This window comes from Hypanus sabinus, chromosome 7 (genome assembly GCF_030144855.1).
Source record: "Hypanus sabinus isolate sHypSab1 chromosome 7, sHypSab1.hap1, whole genome shotgun sequence".
In the NCBI taxonomy this organism is placed as follows: domain Eukaryota; kingdom Metazoa; phylum Chordata; class Chondrichthyes; order Myliobatiformes; family Dasyatidae; genus Hypanus; species Hypanus sabinus.
Genome location: NC_082712.1, coordinates 86,890,522 through 86,909,916, shown reverse-complemented (window position 1 = coordinate 86,909,916; position 19,395 = coordinate 86,890,522). Strand labels below are relative to the sequence as shown.

The window sequence follows — 19,395 nt, the reverse complement described above, 5'->3', positions numbered from 1 at the left end:
TCTTCGGATTCCACGCGTTACTACCATGTGGTGAGCGCCCTTGACCAGGAGACGGTCGCCCAGGTTGCGGATTTCATACAGTCACCCCCGGAAGAAGGCAAATATGAAGCATTCAATGCGCTGCTCATTGGGACCTTTGGACTCCCACGGTGTGAGCGGGGTGCCCGCCTGCTTCACCTGGACGGTTTGGGAGACAGACTGCCATCAGCATTGATGAACGAGATGCTGTCCCCGGCTGACGGACACAAGCCCTGCCTCATGTTCGAGCAAGCGTTCCTAGAGCAACTGCCCGAGGACATACATCTGCTGCTGGCCGACGCAGATTTCAGCGACCCCCAGAAGGTGGCGGCCTGCGCAGTCGTGCTGTGGAAAGCCAAGAGGGAGAGCGTGGCGTCTGTCGGTCAGATTGCCAGGCCACGTGCCCAACAGCAGACCAGACCAGGCCCGGCAGGGGGCGCACACAACGCAGAGGCAGGAGTGAGGAGGCCAGTGAACAGTGGTGTTTCTACCACCAGCGGTGGGGCACAAAAGCCCACCGTTGTCGCCCGCCCTGCAAGGGCCAGGGCCAGCTGCCGCTAATGACTATGGTGGCTGGCCACCAGGACAGCCTCTTGTACGTCTGGGACAAACAGTCGGGACACCGCTTCTTGGTCGACACCGGAGCGGAAATCAGCGTCTTGTCCCCGATGGGGTATGACACCTGCAACAGGAAGCCAGGACCTACCCTGAGGGTCGCAAACGGCAGCATGATATGGACCTACGGCACTCGCACAGTGCAGCTGCAGTTCGGCAGCAGCCGGTTCATGTGGGACTTCACACTGGCCGTGGTGGCCCAACCGCTCCCGGGGGCGAACTTCTTGCGAGCTCACAGCCTACTGGTCGACTTGCAAGGGAAAAGACTGGTACATGCCGAGACTTTACAGACGTTCTCCCTGGGTGAAGCCAAGTTGCCGGCCCCACAACTGGACTCCATCACGCTGTCGGACAATGAATTCACCAGAATCTTGGCGGACTTTCCATTGATTCTGGCACCGCAGTTCACAGCAGCCATTCCCAGACATGGGGTACAGCACCACACCCCAACCCAGGGACCACCCCTCCACGCCCGCGCACGAAGGCTCCCCCCGGAAAAGCTCCGCCTGGCGAAGGAGGAGTTCAAGAAGATGGAGGAATTGGGGATCGTACGGAGGTACAACAGTCCATGGGCCTCCCCCCTGCACGTTGTGCCCAAAGCAGCCGGGGGTTGGAGACCATGCGGCGACTACCGCAGACTGAACGAGGCTACAACTCCAGACCACTACCCCGTGCCGCACATACAGGACTTTGCAGCAAACCTGCACGAGGCAAGAATATTTTCCAAAGTAGACCTCGTCCGGGGATACCATCAAATCCCGGTGCACCCTGAAGACATCCCCAAAACAGCACTCATCACCCCGATTGGCCTGTTTAAGTTCCTCCGAATGCCATTCGGCCTGAAGAATGCTGCACAGACATTCCAGTGGCTAATGGACGCGGTGGGACGCGATCTGGACTTTGCGTTCATCTGTTTGGACAACATCCTTATAGCCAGCAGTAGTCACCAGGAGCATCTGTCCCACCTCCACCAGCTCTACTCCCACCTGAGTGACTTCGGCCCCACGATCAACCCGGCCAAATGCCAGTTGGGTCTCGATATCATCGACTTCCTGGGCCACAGGATTACCAAAGACGGGGCAACACCTCTGCCCGCCAAGGTAGACGCGATCCGCCACTTTGCCCGGCCCAACATGGTCAAAGGCCTGCAGGAGTTCATTGGTACGGTGAACCTCTACTACCGTTTCCTCCCCTCAGCAACCCGTATCATGCGCCCTTTGTACACCCCGATGTCGGGTAAAAGCAAGGACATTACTTGGGATGAGGAGGTCGCAGCCGCTTTCGTTAAAGCCAAAGAAGCGTTGGCAGATGCCGTGATGCTGGTGCACCCCAGAACGGACGTTCTGACCGCACTCACGGTGGACACATCCGACACAGCAGTCAGTGGGGTGCTGGCAACCCCTGGCGTTCTTCAGCAAGCACCTACGACCACCCGAGCTTAAGTACAGTGCTTTCGACCGGGAGCTGTTGGCACTGTGTACTTTGTGTTTAGCATCTATAGGGAGAAGCACTGTCGACGTTTCGGGCCGAGATCCTTCGTCAGGACTAACTGAAAGAAGGAGGGGGAGGGGGAAATGCGAAATGATAAGAGAAGACCGGAGGGGGTGGGGTGAAGCTGAGAGCCGGAAAGGTGATTGGCAAAAGGGATACAGAGCTGGAGAAGGGAAAGGATCATGGGACGGGAGGCCTCAGGAGAAAGAAAGGGGGAGGGGAGCACCAGAGGGAGATGGAGAACAGCCAGAGTGATGGGCAGAGAGAGAGAAAAAAACAAACTAAATATGTCAGGGATGGGGTAAGAAGGGGAGGAGGGGCAATAACGGAAGTTAGAGAAGTCAATGTTCATGCCATCAGGTTGGAGGCTACCCAGCCGGTATATAAGGTGTTGTTCCTCCAACCTGAGTTTGGATTCATTTTGACAATAGAGGAGGCCATGGATAGACATATCAGAATGGGAATGGGATGTGGAATTAAAATGTGTGGCCACTGGGAGATCCCGCTTTCTCTGGCGGACAGAGCGTAGGTGTTCAGCGAAACGGTCTCCCAGTCTGCATCGGGTCTCACCAATATATAAAAGGCCGCACCGGGAGCATCCAGACGCAGTATACCACACCAGCTGACTCACAGGTGAAGTGTCGCCTCACCTGGAAAGACTGTCTGGGGCCCTGAATGGTGGTGAGGGAGGAAGTGTAAGGGCAGGTGTAGCACTAGTAATTTCCATCACTTCTACCACCTCCAACGGGATCCCACTACCTAGCACATCTTTCCTCCCACCCTCTTTGTTTTCTGCAGGGATCGCTCCCTACGCGACTCCCTTGCCCATTCGTCATCCCCCCCCCCCATCCCTTCCCACCGATCTCCTTCCTGGTACTTATCCTTGTAAGCGGAAGAAGTGCTGGAGCAGGGCTTCCCAACTATTTTTATGCCATGGATCCCTACCATTAACCGTGGGCTCCCAGTTGGGAACCTGGTCTGGAGTTTACAGAGAATGCTGCGATAAACAAAAAAAACACATTCGGTTAGCAGCAGTCCTGTGGGTGAAAATGCCTTGTTAATGAGAGGGGTCAGACTGATTCAAACTGCCAGGAAGGCGACAATAACACAGATAACCACGCATTACAACAGTGGTGTGCAGAAGAGCATCTCTGAATGTACAACACATCAAACCTCGAAGTGGATGGGCTACAACAGCAGAAGACCATGAACATACATAAGTCCACTCAGTGGTACAGCAGATAGCTAATAATGTGGCCATTGAAAGAACATCTGCTCCATAGGATCTGAAATCCCCTAAATACCTCTATTGTGAGACTTTGCCTAGAGCCTGTGGAAGTGGGATCTGGAGCCCATTCGCTTCCGTTCAAGAAGGTGGCACAGTGAGAACTGCTGTCTCGGCTCCAGCAGTTTGAATTCAATCCCGACCTTTAGCGCTGTCCGTGTTGAACATGTACATTCTCCCCGTGAGTGTGAGGGCTTCCTGGGGTGCTCCAGTTCCCTCCCTCATCACCAAGAGGAAGTGCGAGTCAGTAAGCTAACTTACTTTCAGTCCATTACGCCACTGGCGTTTGGCGCAGCAGTGAAGGTCCTCCATCTCTGTCTGTCCGTACCGTCGCACACAGATATGGAAGGATTCTTTTCAGTAGCTAAACAGTTTTGCTTGACCAGTCAGGGTTGTTAACCCTGAGGTGAACCCCTGAACTTAGAGAACTGGTGGACCACACTTCATTTGGCCTCTACCCTTTGACCTGTTCGGCATGGGTGACCCTTCCAAGAACTAAAGCATAAAGTTCTGACTCCAGCCAACAGAGCTCCAGGTCATTGAGGCACGCAAGCCTCCAAACCATGAAGAGGTTGTGATCTTCCTGGATAAGTAAACTAACTTCTTAGTTTGTTAGAGATTCTTAGAGATAGGATCTGTGGGCATTTAGAGAATCATGGTCTGATCAGGGACAGTCAGCATGGCTTTGTGAAGGGCAGATCATGTCTAACAAGCCTGATAGAGTTCTTTGAGGAGGTGACCAGGCATATAGATGAGGGTAGTACAGTGGATGTGTTCTACATGGATTTTAGTAAGGCGTTTGATAAGGTTCTACACAGTAGGCTTATTCAGAAAGTCAGAAGGCATGGGATCCAGGGAAATTTGGCCAGGTGGATTCAGAATTGGCTTGCCTGCAGAAAGCAGAGGGTCGTGGTGGAGGGAGAACATTCAGATTGGAGGGTTGTGACTAGTGGTGTCCCACAAGGATCTGTTCTGGGACCTCTACTTTTCGTGATTGTTATTAACGACCTGGATGTGGGGGTAGCAGGGTGGGTTGGCAAATTTGCAGATGACACAAAGGCTGGTGGTGTTGTGGATAGTGCTGAGGGTTGTCAAAGATTGCAGAGAGACATTGATATGATGCAGAAATGGACTGAGAAGTGGCAGATGGAGTTCAACCTGGAGAAGTGTGAGGTGGTACACTTTGGAAGGACAAACTCCAAGGCAGAGTACAAAAGTAAATGGCAGGATACTTGGTAGTGTGGAGGAGCAGAGGGATCTGGGGGTACATGTCCATAGATCCCTGAAAGTTGCCTCACAGGTATATAGGGTAGTTAAGAAAGCTTATGGGGTGTTAACTTTCATAAATCGAGGGTTAGAGTTTAAGAGTCGCAGGGTAATGATGCAGCTCTGTAAAACTCTGGTTAGTCCACACTTGGAGTACTGTGTCCCATTCTAGTCGCCTCACTATAGGAAGGATGTGCAAGAGGAGATTTACCAGGATGCTGCCTGGTTTAGAGAGTATGGATTATGATCAGAGATTAAGGGAGCTAGGGCTTTACTCTTTGGAGAGAAGGAGGATGAGAGGAGACATGATAGAGGTGTACAAGATATTAAGAGGAATAGACAGAGTGGACAGCCAGCGCCTCTTCCCCAGGGAACCACTGCTCAGTACAAGAGGACATGGCTTTAAGGTAAGGGGAGGGAAGTTCAAGGGGGATATTAGAGGAAGGTTTTTCACTCAGAGAGTGGTTGGTGCGTGGAATGCACTGCCTGAGTCAGTGGTGGAGGCAGATGCACTAGTGAATTTTAAGAGACTATTAGATGGGTATATGGAGGAATTTAAGGTAGAGGGTTACACGGGAGGCAGGATTTAAGGGTCGGTGCAATATTGTGGGCTGAAGGGCTTGTACTGTGCTGTGTTGTTCTATGTTCTAACTGGCTACTATAAGTTGCCCCTTATGTTGTTGTTGTTGTAGAACTTGTAGTTAGTTAATGGAAGTATGGGAAGCACAAAATAGGATTAGTGTAAATGGATGTATGATGGACAGGCGGGCATTTAAGGGCAGAAAGGCCTGTTACTGTGCTGTATGAGAACAGAGGTATCCTGGGATTCATGTCCTCGAAGTTGGCAGCTGGTTAGGAAGGTGTATGGTGTGATGTCCTTCATTGGTCAGGGGAATTGAGTTCAAGAGCCACGAGGTAATGTTACAACTCTAAAACTCTTGGAGTATTGTGTTCAGTTTCTGATTGTCTTGTATACAGGATGGATGTGGAAGCTGTAGAGAGGGTACAGAGGAGATTTACCAGGATCCTGCCTTAGGATTAGCAAACATGTCTTATGAGGATAGGTTGAGCGAGCTATGGCTTTTTCTCTCTTTGGAGCATAGGAGGATGGAAGGTGACTTATCTCTTTTACCCGTTACGCCGCTGGCATTCAGAGAGTATGCCCTCCATTACTGGCGGTGTTCACAGCTTCCTTCATCGTGTCAGTAGCTTCCTGGTAGAGGTGTGTCAGATGATAAGAGGTATAGAGTGGACACCCAGAGCAGAAATGACTAATACAAAGGGGTATACATTTAAGGTCATTGGAGGAAAGTATGATTTGGTGGGGTGGGGTGATATCAGAGGCAAGTTTTTTTTAATACAGAGTAATGGGTGCATGGAACCAGGGGTGGTAGTAGAGGGAACAGTTAAGGGATTCTAAGATGCGCACATGGATGATAGAAAAATTGGTGGCCTATGTAGGATGGAAGTGTAAGATTGATCTTGGAGTAGGTTGAATGGTCAACACAAGATCATGGGCCAAAGATCCTATACTGTGTTATCCAGTTTCATGTTCTATGTATCTAAGATGGGAACACTTTTCTGCACACATCTTTGTAATCTCTCAAACCTTTGAACACTTATCCTGACGCTTGATATTGTAAATGCCCTCTGTTGTAACGTGAACAATGTCACCAGAGAGATGTGGCTGGTAGATATAAAAGCAGTCTTTTATTCAACAAAATGAGACACTCTGTGGAGGAGGAGGCCCGTTCGACCCAATATTACATGACATTTTATAAGCTAAAGATCAAAGAACAATTCTACAGTTACAGTCTATCTATAATGCTTCCTTTGAATTACATATTGTTTTCACACACCTCCTTCTTTACATCCACAATCCAGACACCTGTAATGAATGTTTATCAGCATTGTCTGGTTTTCAATGACCCGATGTGCACAGCTCCAGGAAAACTGTTGTCTAGGGCTGCATTTTAAATTTAATCTACAATCCATATTCAGATCTAAAGATTGGTTGCTGAAGTTAATAATTGCTATATACCCTAATTCCAGAATGTGCCCGAACACCTCCGATGGAGTAACTGATGGCCTTTTCATGGTGTTTTAAAAACAGTTCAAATGTGTGAATGACAATCGCCCTCCAGTGTATGGTGTAGGTGAAGCCAATAGCATACTCGCCTTATTTCTGTCCATCAGTGGTAAACCTCACTTGGTATATCCAGGATCCTTTTTTACTGCTGCCTGCCTTTTATGATATCATCAAATGAACAACTTTTTTGTTAAGGTTAAATAGTTTACGGTGGCAGGGTGTAGATACGTCTCTACCAAAGGAGGTGTAAGGCTCTCTCTCTGCTGGCCCGCAGCTCACACTTGGGTGAGGTGTATCACCTGCTTAGCCCCCTAAGCAGGGTCACGTGAAGCCATGGGGGCAGGTGGTAGATGGTCGTTTGAGCAACCGGTGCATATCCCAATGTTAAACCTTACTTCTAATTATTACCCGTTACCCACAAGAACACACAGCTCTATGGAGGATAAAGCAGCAGCTTTTTATTTAGTAGCTCACTACTAGAGAGAGACCTCCTTAGGCACACACAGGGGCCCGTACCAGAGGTTTCTCTCCAAAGCGCAGAGATGCAGAGTCTTAATACCACTTTTTGTCACGTATGCAGGAAACAATTTTTTTAGCTACCCCCATAATCACATGCCCAGCAACAGTGGTATTTCGAGACAAAGGTAACTTGATCACCTTAAAAGGCAGCCAAATTCAGACAACTGGGACAACGTGTGCAATGAGATAATTCTTCATTTTTCTAACTGTTGTTTTGCATATTTGGAAACAAAATGTATCAAACCTTTGTCTAACAATTTATGGAACTAGCTTACGAGACAAAGAGCGCCATTTTAATTCTTGCAGGAAGCATGTAACAAATAAGCAGAACTCAATCCACAAAACGTAGCATATTTGTCAGTCTAAAAGCAGCACAAACAGATTACTCAGAACAGAACAGAACAAACAGAAGTCTGCAGTTATTTCCAAGAGTCCAAAAATCAATTCTCAACCCTTTAACATCTCACCAAGATCTGGTTACGTGACAACTGGTGCCAGGCAGACGATCTCTGAAGAGTGTTGAGTGTTGACGGCTGGGGTCACCCATCTTGTAAAGACACTGCCCAGAAGAAGGCAATGGCAAACCACTCCTGTAAAGAAGTTTGCTAAAAACAATCATGGTTATAGAAAGACCATGGCACCTAATGATAATGATGAATGTGCCTGATACAACTGTGTATCGTGATAGAGGCAAATGGTGCATTTGGTCCTTAAAGACGCATTTCACTCTGGAGTGCTGACATTGTCAAGTGTTCTGCACCCCGAGGTTTGCTTACTGAAGTTTTTTTCCATTTGGTTTACGCTAGATTAGGGCGTGACCCGGGTTCAAGTCCACCGTTGTAGCCTAGTGGTTATCGTAACACTATTACAGTATATCTTTGGAGTGTGGGGGGAAACTGAAATGCCCGGAGGAACCCCACATGGTCACAAAGAGAACCTATGTACACATTACACTAACTATATTCTTGTAAAATGGCCACAAACAACAAGTTTTATGCCTGACTTCCAAAGGATTGCGAAAAGACCAGGATCTAACAGTTGGGGGTACCAGAGAAGTTCTTCCTCTTGTGTGCATTTTAAGTACAGATTGAATGCTGGTCTTTGGGCTGCTTCAGGCTTTTCTCTTTTCCAGGGGACTTGAAGAATCCGAGCTATGCCATTCCCAAAGGGACGATCATTGCTGTGATCTACACCCTGCTGGTTTATTTCCTGCTCTTCCTCATGGTCAGCTTCACCTGTGACAGGTGAGAAGCTCGCGGTTTTTGAGAAGGCAATTTGGGTGTCTTGGGAGCCTCGAGCATAGAACACAGAAAATACACTGGGTGGTCACCTTGTTAGGTTCCCCTGTTCACCTCGTTAATGCAAACATTTAATCAGCCAATCCTGTGGCAGCAAATCAATGAATAAGAGTATGCAGACAAGGTCAAGAGGTTCAGTTTTTCAACCAAACATCAGTATGTGGAAGAAATGTGATCTGAGTAACTTTGACTGTGAAATGATTGTTTGTGCCAGATGGGGTGGTTTGAGTATCTCAGAAACTGCCAGTCTCCTGGGATTTTCATGCCCAGCAGTCTCTAGAGTTTACAGAGATGGGCATGAAAATTAAAAGAAAAAATCTAGTGTGTAGCAGTTCTATGGGTGAAAATGCCTTGTTAATTAAAGATGTTCGAGGAGAATGGGCAGACTGGTTCAAGCTGACAGGAAGGGGACAGTAACTGCAATAACCATGACTGACTTACTGAGCATTTTCTTTTAAATTACTAAATTTTTTTCCAAATCTAGGTTTCTAAAACTTCTTTTCAGTAGATCTCAGCCCGAAACTGTTTATTCCCTTCCATAAATGCCACCTGACCTGCTGAGTTCTTCCAGCATTTTGTGTGTGTTACTTTGGATTTCCAGCACCTGCAGCATTGTAGTTAAGAAGAAATTAGTTCTTTTATTCTGCATCCAAAATTTTATTTGGTAATTTGTGAATTTCATAAGGGTCAATTTCTGTTCTACTGCCAGAATGTGGTGGCCGCTTCATCATCTGGTATCGGGTGGGAGGGGTCACCACACAGGATTGAAAAAAGCTGCAGGAGGTTGTAAACTCAGTCAGCTCCATCATGAGCACCAGCCTCCCCAGCATCCAGGACATCTTCAATGAGAGATGCCTCAAAAAGGCAGCATCCATCATTAAGGACCCCCATCATTCAGGACATGCCCTCTTCTCATTGTTACCATCAGGTAGAGGTACAGAAGCCTGAAGGCACACAATCAGTGATTCAGGAACAGCTTCTTTCCTTCCGCTATCTGATTTCTGATTGGACATTGAACCCATTTCCTGCTTTTTTGCACTACTTATTTAATTTAACTTTTTAGTGTGTATATGCTTACTATAATTTACAGTTTTAAAAGTTGTGCATTGCAAAGTACTGCTGCTGCAAAGCAACAAATTTCATGACATAGGCGGCTATCTTAAATCTGATCCCGGGGGTTACCTGTATCACAGATGGGCAATTGATACAGCGAGAAGTCTCGTTACCCGAAAATGTTGCCTGTTATCTACCACGTCCCCTTCTATTGCCAGGGAGTTTGGCCATCCAGCTCCTCCCCAAGAGGGGCCCATGGAACTCACTTGACCTCCCTGAAGCTGGACTTTCCCCTCTTGCTTCTCCTGGCCATGTGCCTGGATCACTCCAGCTAGTGATTCCCTGCCTATCGTTAACAGGTCTCACCTCTTGTGGAATTTGTTGCCACAGTTGTGGAGGCCAAGTCCTTGAATATTCTTAAGGCAGAGGTTGATAGATTCTTGACTGGACAGGGCACGAAGGGACATTGAGAGAAAGCAGGAGGCTGAGAGGGAAAATGGATCAGCCATGATGAAATGGCGGAGTAGACTCAATGGTCCAAATGGCCTAATTCTGCTCCTATATCAGAATTAGAATCAGGTTCAATATCACTGGTATATATCGTGAAATTTGTTAACTTTGCGGTAGCAGTACATTGCAATACATGATAAACGTTGAGAAATAAAGCTGAATTACAGAGTATGTCTCTTTAATTAGTTAAGTTAAAGTAAGTAGTGGAAAAAACAGAAATGAAAAAAATAGTGAGGTAGTGTTCATGGGTTCAATGTCCATTTAGGAATTGGATGGCAGAGGGGAAGAAACTGTCTCTGAATCACTGAGTTTGTGTCTTCAAGCTTCTGTGCCTCCTCTCTGATGGTAACAATGAGAAGAGGGCATATCCTAGGAGATGGGGGGTCCTTAATGATGGCACCACTCCTTGAAGGTGTCTTGGATACTATGGAGGCTAGTACCCATGATAGAGCTGACTAAGTTTACAAATTTGTGGTACTTACTGTGCAGTGCAGTCCCCTCGTACCGGATGGTGATGCAGCCAGGTAGACCTCTCTTCAGGGTACATCTGTAGAAGTTCTTGAGTGTTTTAGGTGACAAACCAAATCTCCACAAACTCCTAATGAGATATACCCACTGTCTTGCCTTCTTTATAGCTGCATCAATATCTTATGGTCTTGTGGTCTTTCTTTGTGTGTCTCTCTCTCCATCACTGGCTAGGATGCTACTCCAAGGAGATTACGGCTTCTTTCGACAAATCAATGTCTGGCCGCCGTTTGTGGTCATCGGGGTGTATGCAGCCTCTCTCTCTGCCTCCATGAGCACTCTGATAGGAGCATCGCGGATCCTTCATGCCCTGGCTAGAGATGACCTGTTTGGTGAGCAGACTATCCATCGAGTCTCGGGAAGGCATTGTGGATTTGTTTTTGGGGAGGGAGCACATTGGATTTTAAGAAATGGCTGAACCTTTTTGAGAGCTCTCTCTTGCAGCATCTTTCAACTCCTAACACTATGTTCTTGATTGTTAAGGTCCTTGATTAGTCAGGGTGTCAAAGGTTACAAGGAAAAGGCGGGAGAATGGTGTGGAGAAGAATGATAAATCAGCCATAATGGAATGGCAGAGCAGACTTGATGGGCCAAATGGCCTATTTCTCTTCCTACAGTGGTGCTAGAAATTTTGTGAACCCTGTAGAACTTCCTTTATTTCTGCATAAATATAACCTAAAATATGATCAGATCTTCATGTAAATCCTAAAACTAAATAAAGTTGCCTGATGCGTTCTCCCTGTACCGAGTGTGGGTTTAGAAGAATGAGGGGAGGATCTCATTGAAACCTATCAAATATTGAAAGGCCCTGATAGAGGTAGCTAGGGTGCTGGGCTGGAGGTGCATCTACCAAAGGTGGTGTAAGGGGCTCCTTACCTCCACTAGCCTGCAGGTCACCCTTGGGCAAGGTGTAGCACCTGCTTAGCCACCTCCCCCGAATCAGGGTCACGTGAAGCCATGGAAACAGGTGGTGGATGGTCGTATGAGCAGCCGGTGCAGATCACAAGTCCTGGTTATGTGACCACTGAGGAATATTGTTAATGGCTGGGGGTCACCCCTCTTGTAAAGACACTGCCCAGAAGAAGGCAATGGCAAACCACTTCTGTAGAAACATTTGCCAAGGACACTCATTGTCACGAAAAGACCATGATGGAGTATATCATACGACATGGCACAGAACAGACTCAATAGAGAGGATGTTTCCTGTAGTGATGACCTCCAGGACCAGAGGCCACGGCCTCAGAATGCAAGAATGTCCCTTTAGAATAGAGATGAGGAGGAAAGTCTTTTGCCAGAAGGAGGTGAGTCTGTGGTATTCACCATAGCCACAGGTGGCTGTGGAGGCCAAATCACTTGGTATATTTAAAGCAGACGTTGATAGATTCTTGATTAGTCAGAGTGTCAAAGGTCTCAGGGAGAAGGCAGAGAATGAGGTTGAGAGGGATAATAAACCAGTCATGATGGAATTGAGGAGCATACTCGATGGGCTGAACAGCCTAATTCTATTCCTAAATCTCACGACAATGACGAGCCACTTTGTACCAGAGGCAGCCAGGAGAGGAAAACAAACTCTTTCCCACTATAAGAAGTTGTAAAGCTCCGGGAAAAGGCCATGAATTCTAGCTCCTGTGTTGATGTCGAAGCTTCACCCCAAACAGTAGCCTTTCCGTTCCTCCCCACCCATTTCAGGTTGTGAGGTACAGAGATGTTCAAAGTAAATTTATTATCAAAGTACATGGTTGCTGCCATGTAGCCTGAGGCTCATTTTCTGGCAGGTGTTTCTAGGCAAAAGAAAATGCAACAGAATTTACGAGTAACAATATACGGACAAAGACTGACCAACAATGTAAAAGAAAGCAAATAAAAATACTGAGATGATGAGTTGTAAAGAGTCCGTGAAAGTGAGTCTGTAGGTTGTGGAATCAGTTTTCAGTATTGAAGTTATCCACAGCCCGATGGTTTAGTGTAATAACTGTTGGTGCGAGACCCAAGCATCTCTACCTCCTGTCCAATGGTAGGACAAAGAATCAGAGGTGCAGAGGGTCAGCAACTTGAAGTTCCTCGGTGTTATCATTTCAGAGGGCCTAACCTGGGCCCAGCACGTAAGTGCAATTACAAAAATGCTTGGCAGCTCCTCTACTTCCTCAGGAGTGTGTGAAGATTTGGCATGACATCTAAAACTTTGACAAACTGTAATAGATGACTGGCTGCATCACATTTCAATGATGGGGCAAGTGAAGGTGAGTGCAGTTATCCCCTTTTTCTCAAGATCCTGACGGGTGAGGGGTAATAACTGTTCCCGGACTTGGTGGTGTGAGTCTTGTGGCTCTTGTACCATCTTCGTGATGGAGGCAGTGAGAGGAGAGCACAGCCTGGGTGGTGAGAATCCCTGATGATGGATGCTGCTTTCCTATGACAGAGTTCCATGTGGATGTGCTCAGTGGTTGGGAGGATTTACCCGTGATGGACTGGGCTGTATTGAGTACTTTTATCTAACTGATCTCGCTGGCTGTTATCAAACTTAGACAGTGAAAGGGGATTGGTGTGAGGGGCAATGTTGGGTTTTTAATGGGGGTGGCGGTGTGCTGTTGTGGGTCTGAGAGCCAATAAGACTGGAGTTGAAGAGGCCCTGTAATTCGGGATAATGAGATTGGTTTGCTTTCCATGCAGGCATTTTGCTGTCTCCTGCTAAAAGAACCTCCAAGACGGGCAACCCCTGGATGGCCGTCCTCTACACCTGGTTCTTGGTTCAGGTAGGACCTTCATCGTCTTGGGAGGTTGTGCTTTGGAGGAAGAGACCATTCACCCGCTTGTGCCTGCTTTGTCCTGTACTTGTGTTACGAGTGATCTGTCTCCAGTGCCATAAACTATTAACGAGATTAAAGTCTGTCCAATTCGGCTGAGGAAATGTCTTTTAAAAATTGGCATGATTGGCATGAAGATATTTGGAGGTTTTGCTGGCTTAATGCCCAGTGCCAAGCCTCATGTTGTCTGAGTTCCCCTGATTATTCTTTGGTCAATTTAAGTTTTCTATAAAACTTCCCTGCCATCATCAAGTGCCAGGTTTAATGACATGGGCAATCTCGGTTTTTCCATGACCATGATCGTTCTTGGAAAATTTTCCTACAAAAGTGGTTTGCCATTGCCTTCTTCTGGACAGTGTCTTTACAAGACGGGTGACCTCAGACATTGTCAATACTCTGCAGAGCTTGTCTGGTGTCAGTTGTCACATAACCAGGACTTGTGATATGTACCAACTGCTCACACAACTGTCCACCACTTCCTCCCATGGCTTCACATGACCCTGATCGTGGGGGGAGGGCTAAGCTGGTGTCACACCTTGCCCAAGGGTGACTGAAAAGGAAGGGGGAAGACACCAGAATGAAAAGGTGGGGGGACGGGAAGGACACTGGCTGGAAGGTGATGGGTGAAACCAGGTGGGTGGGAAAGGTCAAGGGCTGGAGAGAAAGGAATCTGTTTGGAGAGGAGAATGGATTATAGGAGAAAGGGAATGAGGAGTGGACCCAGGGGGGAGGTGATAGGCAGGTGAGAAGAGGTAAGTGACCTGAATGGGGGAAAGGAGAAGAGGGGAGGGTGAGGGAATTTTTTTCCCTCAGAAAGAGAAATCGATATTCATGCCGTTAGCTTGGAGGCTACCCAGATGGAATATGAGATGGCCTCATCAGTAAGAGGTTACTGACTGACATGTTGAACCGGGAATATTTGGTTCAATTGCAACCGGGAATGTTGCAATTAAAATGTTTCATCACTGGGAAGTTTTGTTTTTGGTGGATGGAACAGAGGTACTTGATGAACTGGGTCCCCAATTTATGACAGGTTCTGCAATGTAGAGCGAATGATCAAGTCCCTTATTTAACCTGTCTCAGTGCAGTGGTCTTTAGGACCCAGTGGAATCCTGGACTTTATTTAACCTGTCTCAGTGCAGTGGTCTTTAGGACCCAGTGGAATCCTGGACTTTATTTAACCTGTCTCAGTGCAGAGGACTTTAGGACCCAGTGGAATCCTGGACTTTATTTAACCTGTCTCAGTGCAGAGGACTTTAGGACCCAGTGGAATCTTGGACTTTATTTAACCTGTCTCAGTGCAGAGGACTTTAGGACCCAGTGGAATCCTGGACTTTATTTAACCTGTCTCAGTGCAGAGGACTTTAGGACCCGGCGCAGCTCTGAATCTGCAGTGTTTATGTTCATGAAAATAATCACAATCGCGATGGAAAATGAAGTGGAAATAATAAAGCAATTGGAAAGAGGTGAAATACCATCGGTCATCTGAAAAGCTTTAGGCTACAGTCTGTCAATGATCGGAACAATTTTAATGGAGCATGTGAAAGGCCCTGCCCCGATAAAAGCTACAATTTCTAAGCAATGCAGTGGTTTAATTATTGAAATGCATACGTTTCTTAAGTGTTTTATATGTATAGAAAGGTGAAATATATACCATATAATAAGACAAACGTTTGACTAACTGACACTAAATAACACCAGATGTACCTGTTCCGACTTCAAATCCGACTTAAAGACGGACTCAGGAACGTAACTTGTTCATAACCCGGGGACTGCCTGTACTTTTAAATTACCTCTAGATTAGTTATAATACCTAATACAATGTAAATGCTATGTAAATAGTTATTTAACTGTATTGTTTAGGGAATAATGACAAGAAAAAAATAGTCTGTACATGCTCAAATGACGAGTGCTGGAGAGAGAACCTCCGGGTTTTCCCAATCCGCGGTTGGTCGAATCCGCATACGCAGAACCCGCGGAGAAGGAGGGCCGACTGTGTTGCTAAGCGTTGTGTGCGTGCTGTGCGGCGACACCAGTGGGCAGCCCCCACCGCATCCTCTGGTGTGTTGATTGCGAACATAAACCGTGCATTTCACTCAATGCTTCAACATACACAGGATAGATAAATCTGAATCTTGGATCTTCAAGGTCTACTGTGGTCTTGAGCAGGGGTTCCCAAACTTACTTAATGGTTTTGGTCCATCTAAGGTTGGGAATCTGTGCTTTAAGAATGCTACTTGGCAGAGTAAGAGCACCTGTGCATTACAACCCGGGGTGGGGTGGGATGATCACCAACAGTTACTAGCTAGATCCCAAACTCTCCAAATGTTGTCATCAGAGGCTGACTGACCGGTGGGGGCCTCTGATAGATCACTGTTCTCCCTCCGTGTTCGGGCATTGGCAGATGTAATCGGCGGAGATGGGAGCCATCCCAAGGATCTTAGCCAGTGTCAGATTCAGATTTATTTATCATAGAACACAGAAGAGTACAGCCCAGGGACAGGACATTTGTCCCACAATGATGTTGCAAACCAGCTAACCTGCAAATCAAACCTAACCCCTCCTACCTACACCATGTCCATATCCCTCCATCTTCCTCACATCCATGTGCCTATCCAAACGTCTCTTAAAAGCCTTGCATGTATTTGCCTTTTCCACCAAACCAGGCAGAGCATTCCAGATATCCACCCCTCTCTGAGTAAAATACTTACCCCTCACATCTTCTTTGAACCTCCCCCCCTCTCTGGTATTAGACATTTCTACCCTGGGAAACAGATACTCCCTGTCCACTCTATCGATGCCTCTCATAATCTTGTAAACCTCTATCAGATCTCCCCTCAGCCTCCGCTGCTCCAGAGAAAACAACCCAAGTTCATCCAGCCTCTCATGATAGCAGATGCCCTGTAAACCAGGCAGTAAACCTCTTCTGCACCCTCCCCAAAACCTCAACATCCCTCCTATAGTGTGGCGACCAGAACTGTACACAGTACTCCAGATGTGGCCTAACCGATGTTTTATAAATAGGCAATAGGTGCAGAAGTAGACCATTCAGCCCTTTGAGCCTGCACCGCCATTTTGAGATCATGGCTGATCATCTACTATCAATACCCGGTTCCTGCCTTGTCCCCATATCCCTTGATTCCCCTATCCATAAGATACCTATCTAGCTCCTTCTTGAAAGCATCTGGAGAATTGGCCTCCACTGCCTTCTGAGGCAGTGCATTCCAGACCCCCACAACTCTCTGGGCGAAGAAGTTCTTCCTTAACTCTGTCCTAAATGACCTACCCCTTATTCTTAAACCATGCCCTCTGGTACTGGACTCTTCCAGCATCTGGAACATATTTCCTGCCTCTATCTTGTCCAATCCCTTAATAATCTTACATGTTTCAATCAGATCCCCTCTCAATCTCCTTAATTCCAGCATGTACAGACCCGTCTCTCTAACTTCTCTGCGTAAGACAGTCCAGACATCCCAGGAATTAACCTTGTGAATCTACGCTGCACTTCCTCTGCAGCCAGGATGTCCTTCCTTAACCCTGGAGACCAAAACTGTACACAATACTCCAGGTGTGGTCTCACCAGGGCTCTGTACAAATGCAAGAGGATTTCCTTGCTCTTGTACTCAATTCCCTTTGTAATAAAGGCCAACATACCATTAGCCTTCTTCACTGCCTGCTGCACTTGCTCATTCACCTTCAGTGACTGATGAACAAGGACTCCTAGATCTCTTTGTATTTCTCCCTTACCTAACTCTACACCGTTCAGTTAATAATCTGCCTTCCTGTTCTTACTCCCAAAGTGGATAGCCTTACACTTATTCACATTAAACGTCATCTGCCAAGTATCTGCCCACTCACCCAGCCTATCCAAGTCACCCTGAATTCTAACATCCTCAACACATGTCACACTGCCACCCAGCTTAGTATTATCAGCAAATTTGCTGATGTTATTCTCAATGCCTTCGTCTAAATCGTTAACGTAAATTGTAAACAGCTGTGGTCCCAATACCGAGCCCTGTGGCACCCCACTAGTCACCACCTGCCATTCCGAGAAACACCCATTCACCGCTACCCTTTGCTTTCTATCTGCCAACCAGTTTTCTATCCATGTCAATGTCTTCCCCCTGATGCCCTGAGCTTTGATTGTACCCACCAGTCTCCTATGTGGGACCTTATCAAATGCCTTCTGAAAATCGAGGTACACTACATCCACTGGATCTCCCCTGTCTAACTCAATGCCTTAACTAATGAAAACAAGCATTCCATAAGCCTTCTTGCCCATGTACATTGAAATATGCAGTGAATTGCATGGCTTCCATTAACACTTGGGGATGTTCTGTGGGCAAGTGTTATCACATGTTATGGTGCCGTCACAGTGGTCGTCAGAACAACACAACACACAAGAAGCAACAAAAAAAAACAAGCCCCTTTACTCCCTCCCATACGGACAGTCTTCCAACTCCAGGACACTGCTCCTGTCTCCAGGCTACGGGTATCGGGCTTTGACTTCCAATCTTTGGTACCGATCGGTGACAGGACCCCAAATTCCAGGCTTGAACTCTGTTCGTGCACTGACCCCCAGGTACCTCTTCCTCCTGCTCGCACACACATCCAATCCTGGGACAGCCGGACATCCGCGAATGCCCTTTGTCGCATGTCCACATCGCCTACCTTCAAATGCGGAGCGGGAACGTAGACTCTGAAGTCCTGCATCCCATATCCTCATAGCTGAGCGCCATCTTGATCAAACCTTCCCCACTCAGCATCAATAGTCCTCATCTGGATAACTTGCCTTCATAACCCGGGATGGGCTTGGGAGGTTCCTCCTGAGGTGAAGTCTTCAATATTCTCTCTTCCAGCTAGTGCTGTTTGCAGGGAAGCTGAACACCATTGCTGGCATCGTCACCATCTTCTTCCTGATGGCCTACGCTGCTGTTGACCTGGCTTGCCTGTCGCTGGAGTGGGCCTCTGCCCCCAACTTCAGGTAGCTTCTCCTTACTGGGGTGATTCCTGGGATGCATAGATTAAACCTGTGGACAAAGGCTGAGCAAGATTGGTCTATGTTCAATCCCATTTTAAATGGGAAAGTTCCGAGTAAATTTATTATCAAAGTACATTAATGTCACCATATACAACCCTGAGATTCATTTTCTTGTGGGCATGCTCAGTAAATCCATAATAGAGTAATAAGCTTAATAGAATCAGTGAAAGCCTGCACCAGCTTCGGTGTTCAGCCAGTGTGCAAAATACAACAGACTATGCAAATACAAAAATAGATGGTAATAAATAAGCAATAAATATCAAGAACATGAGATGAAAAGTCCTTCAAAATGAGCCCATAGGTTTTGGAAACATCTCAGTGACGGGGCAAGTGAAATTGGGTTCAGGAGCCTGATGGTTCCTGAACCAGGTGGTGTGAGTCCTGAGACTCTCCTGTACCTTCTTCCTGATGGCAGCAGCGAGGAGAGAGCATGTCCTGTGTGGTGAGGGTCCCTGATGATGGACGCTGCTTTCCTGCGGCAACGCTTCATGTAGATGTGCTCAGTGGTGGGGACGGCTTGGTCCATGATGGACTGGGTCGTATCCACTACTTTCTGAAGGGCGTCCCGCTCAAGGGCATTGGTGTCTCCATACCAGGCTGTGATGGAGCCAGTCGGGATACTGGTTGGCTGCATCACAATATACAGGGTTGTCCATTGAAGCAGAATCCTCGGTGGGGAGGAGGGTGGACACAGAGATGATATTTCATCCAGAGGAGATATCCAGAACTGAGAGGCATCTTCAGACCTAGGGGTCACCCGTTGAGGCTGGGCTGTGGAGGAAGTTCTGAGGGTTGTGATTCTCTGGAGTTCCTACCACAGACAGTAAAGTGGAGATTGACGAGCACTGGAACTACAAAGTTTGAGGGGAAAATTGGGAAGA

At 47.2% G+C, this 19,395-nt stretch overlaps 1 protein-coding gene across 2 annotated transcripts in view; it reads left to right on the top strand.

Annotated features, from left to right (window-relative positions):
* slc12a9 (solute carrier family 12 member 9) overlaps positions 1 to 19,395 on the top strand; it is a 122,330-nt gene that overhangs the window by 80,954 nt on the left and 21,981 nt on the right. Inside the window, exons 6-9 of one of the 2 annotated variants that reach the window (XM_059973870.1) lie at positions 8,416 to 8,527; positions 10,844 to 11,001; positions 13,340 to 13,422; positions 18,333 to 18,457. In XM_059973870.1, the coding sequence (XP_059829853.1) occupies positions 8,416 to 8,527; positions 10,844 to 11,001; positions 13,340 to 13,422; positions 18,333 to 18,457 (478 nt within the window). The remainder of the gene's footprint in view (positions 1 to 8,415; positions 8,528 to 10,843; positions 11,002 to 13,339; positions 13,423 to 18,332; positions 18,458 to 19,395) is intronic. The other variant, XM_059973871.1, reaches the window with a different exon arrangement.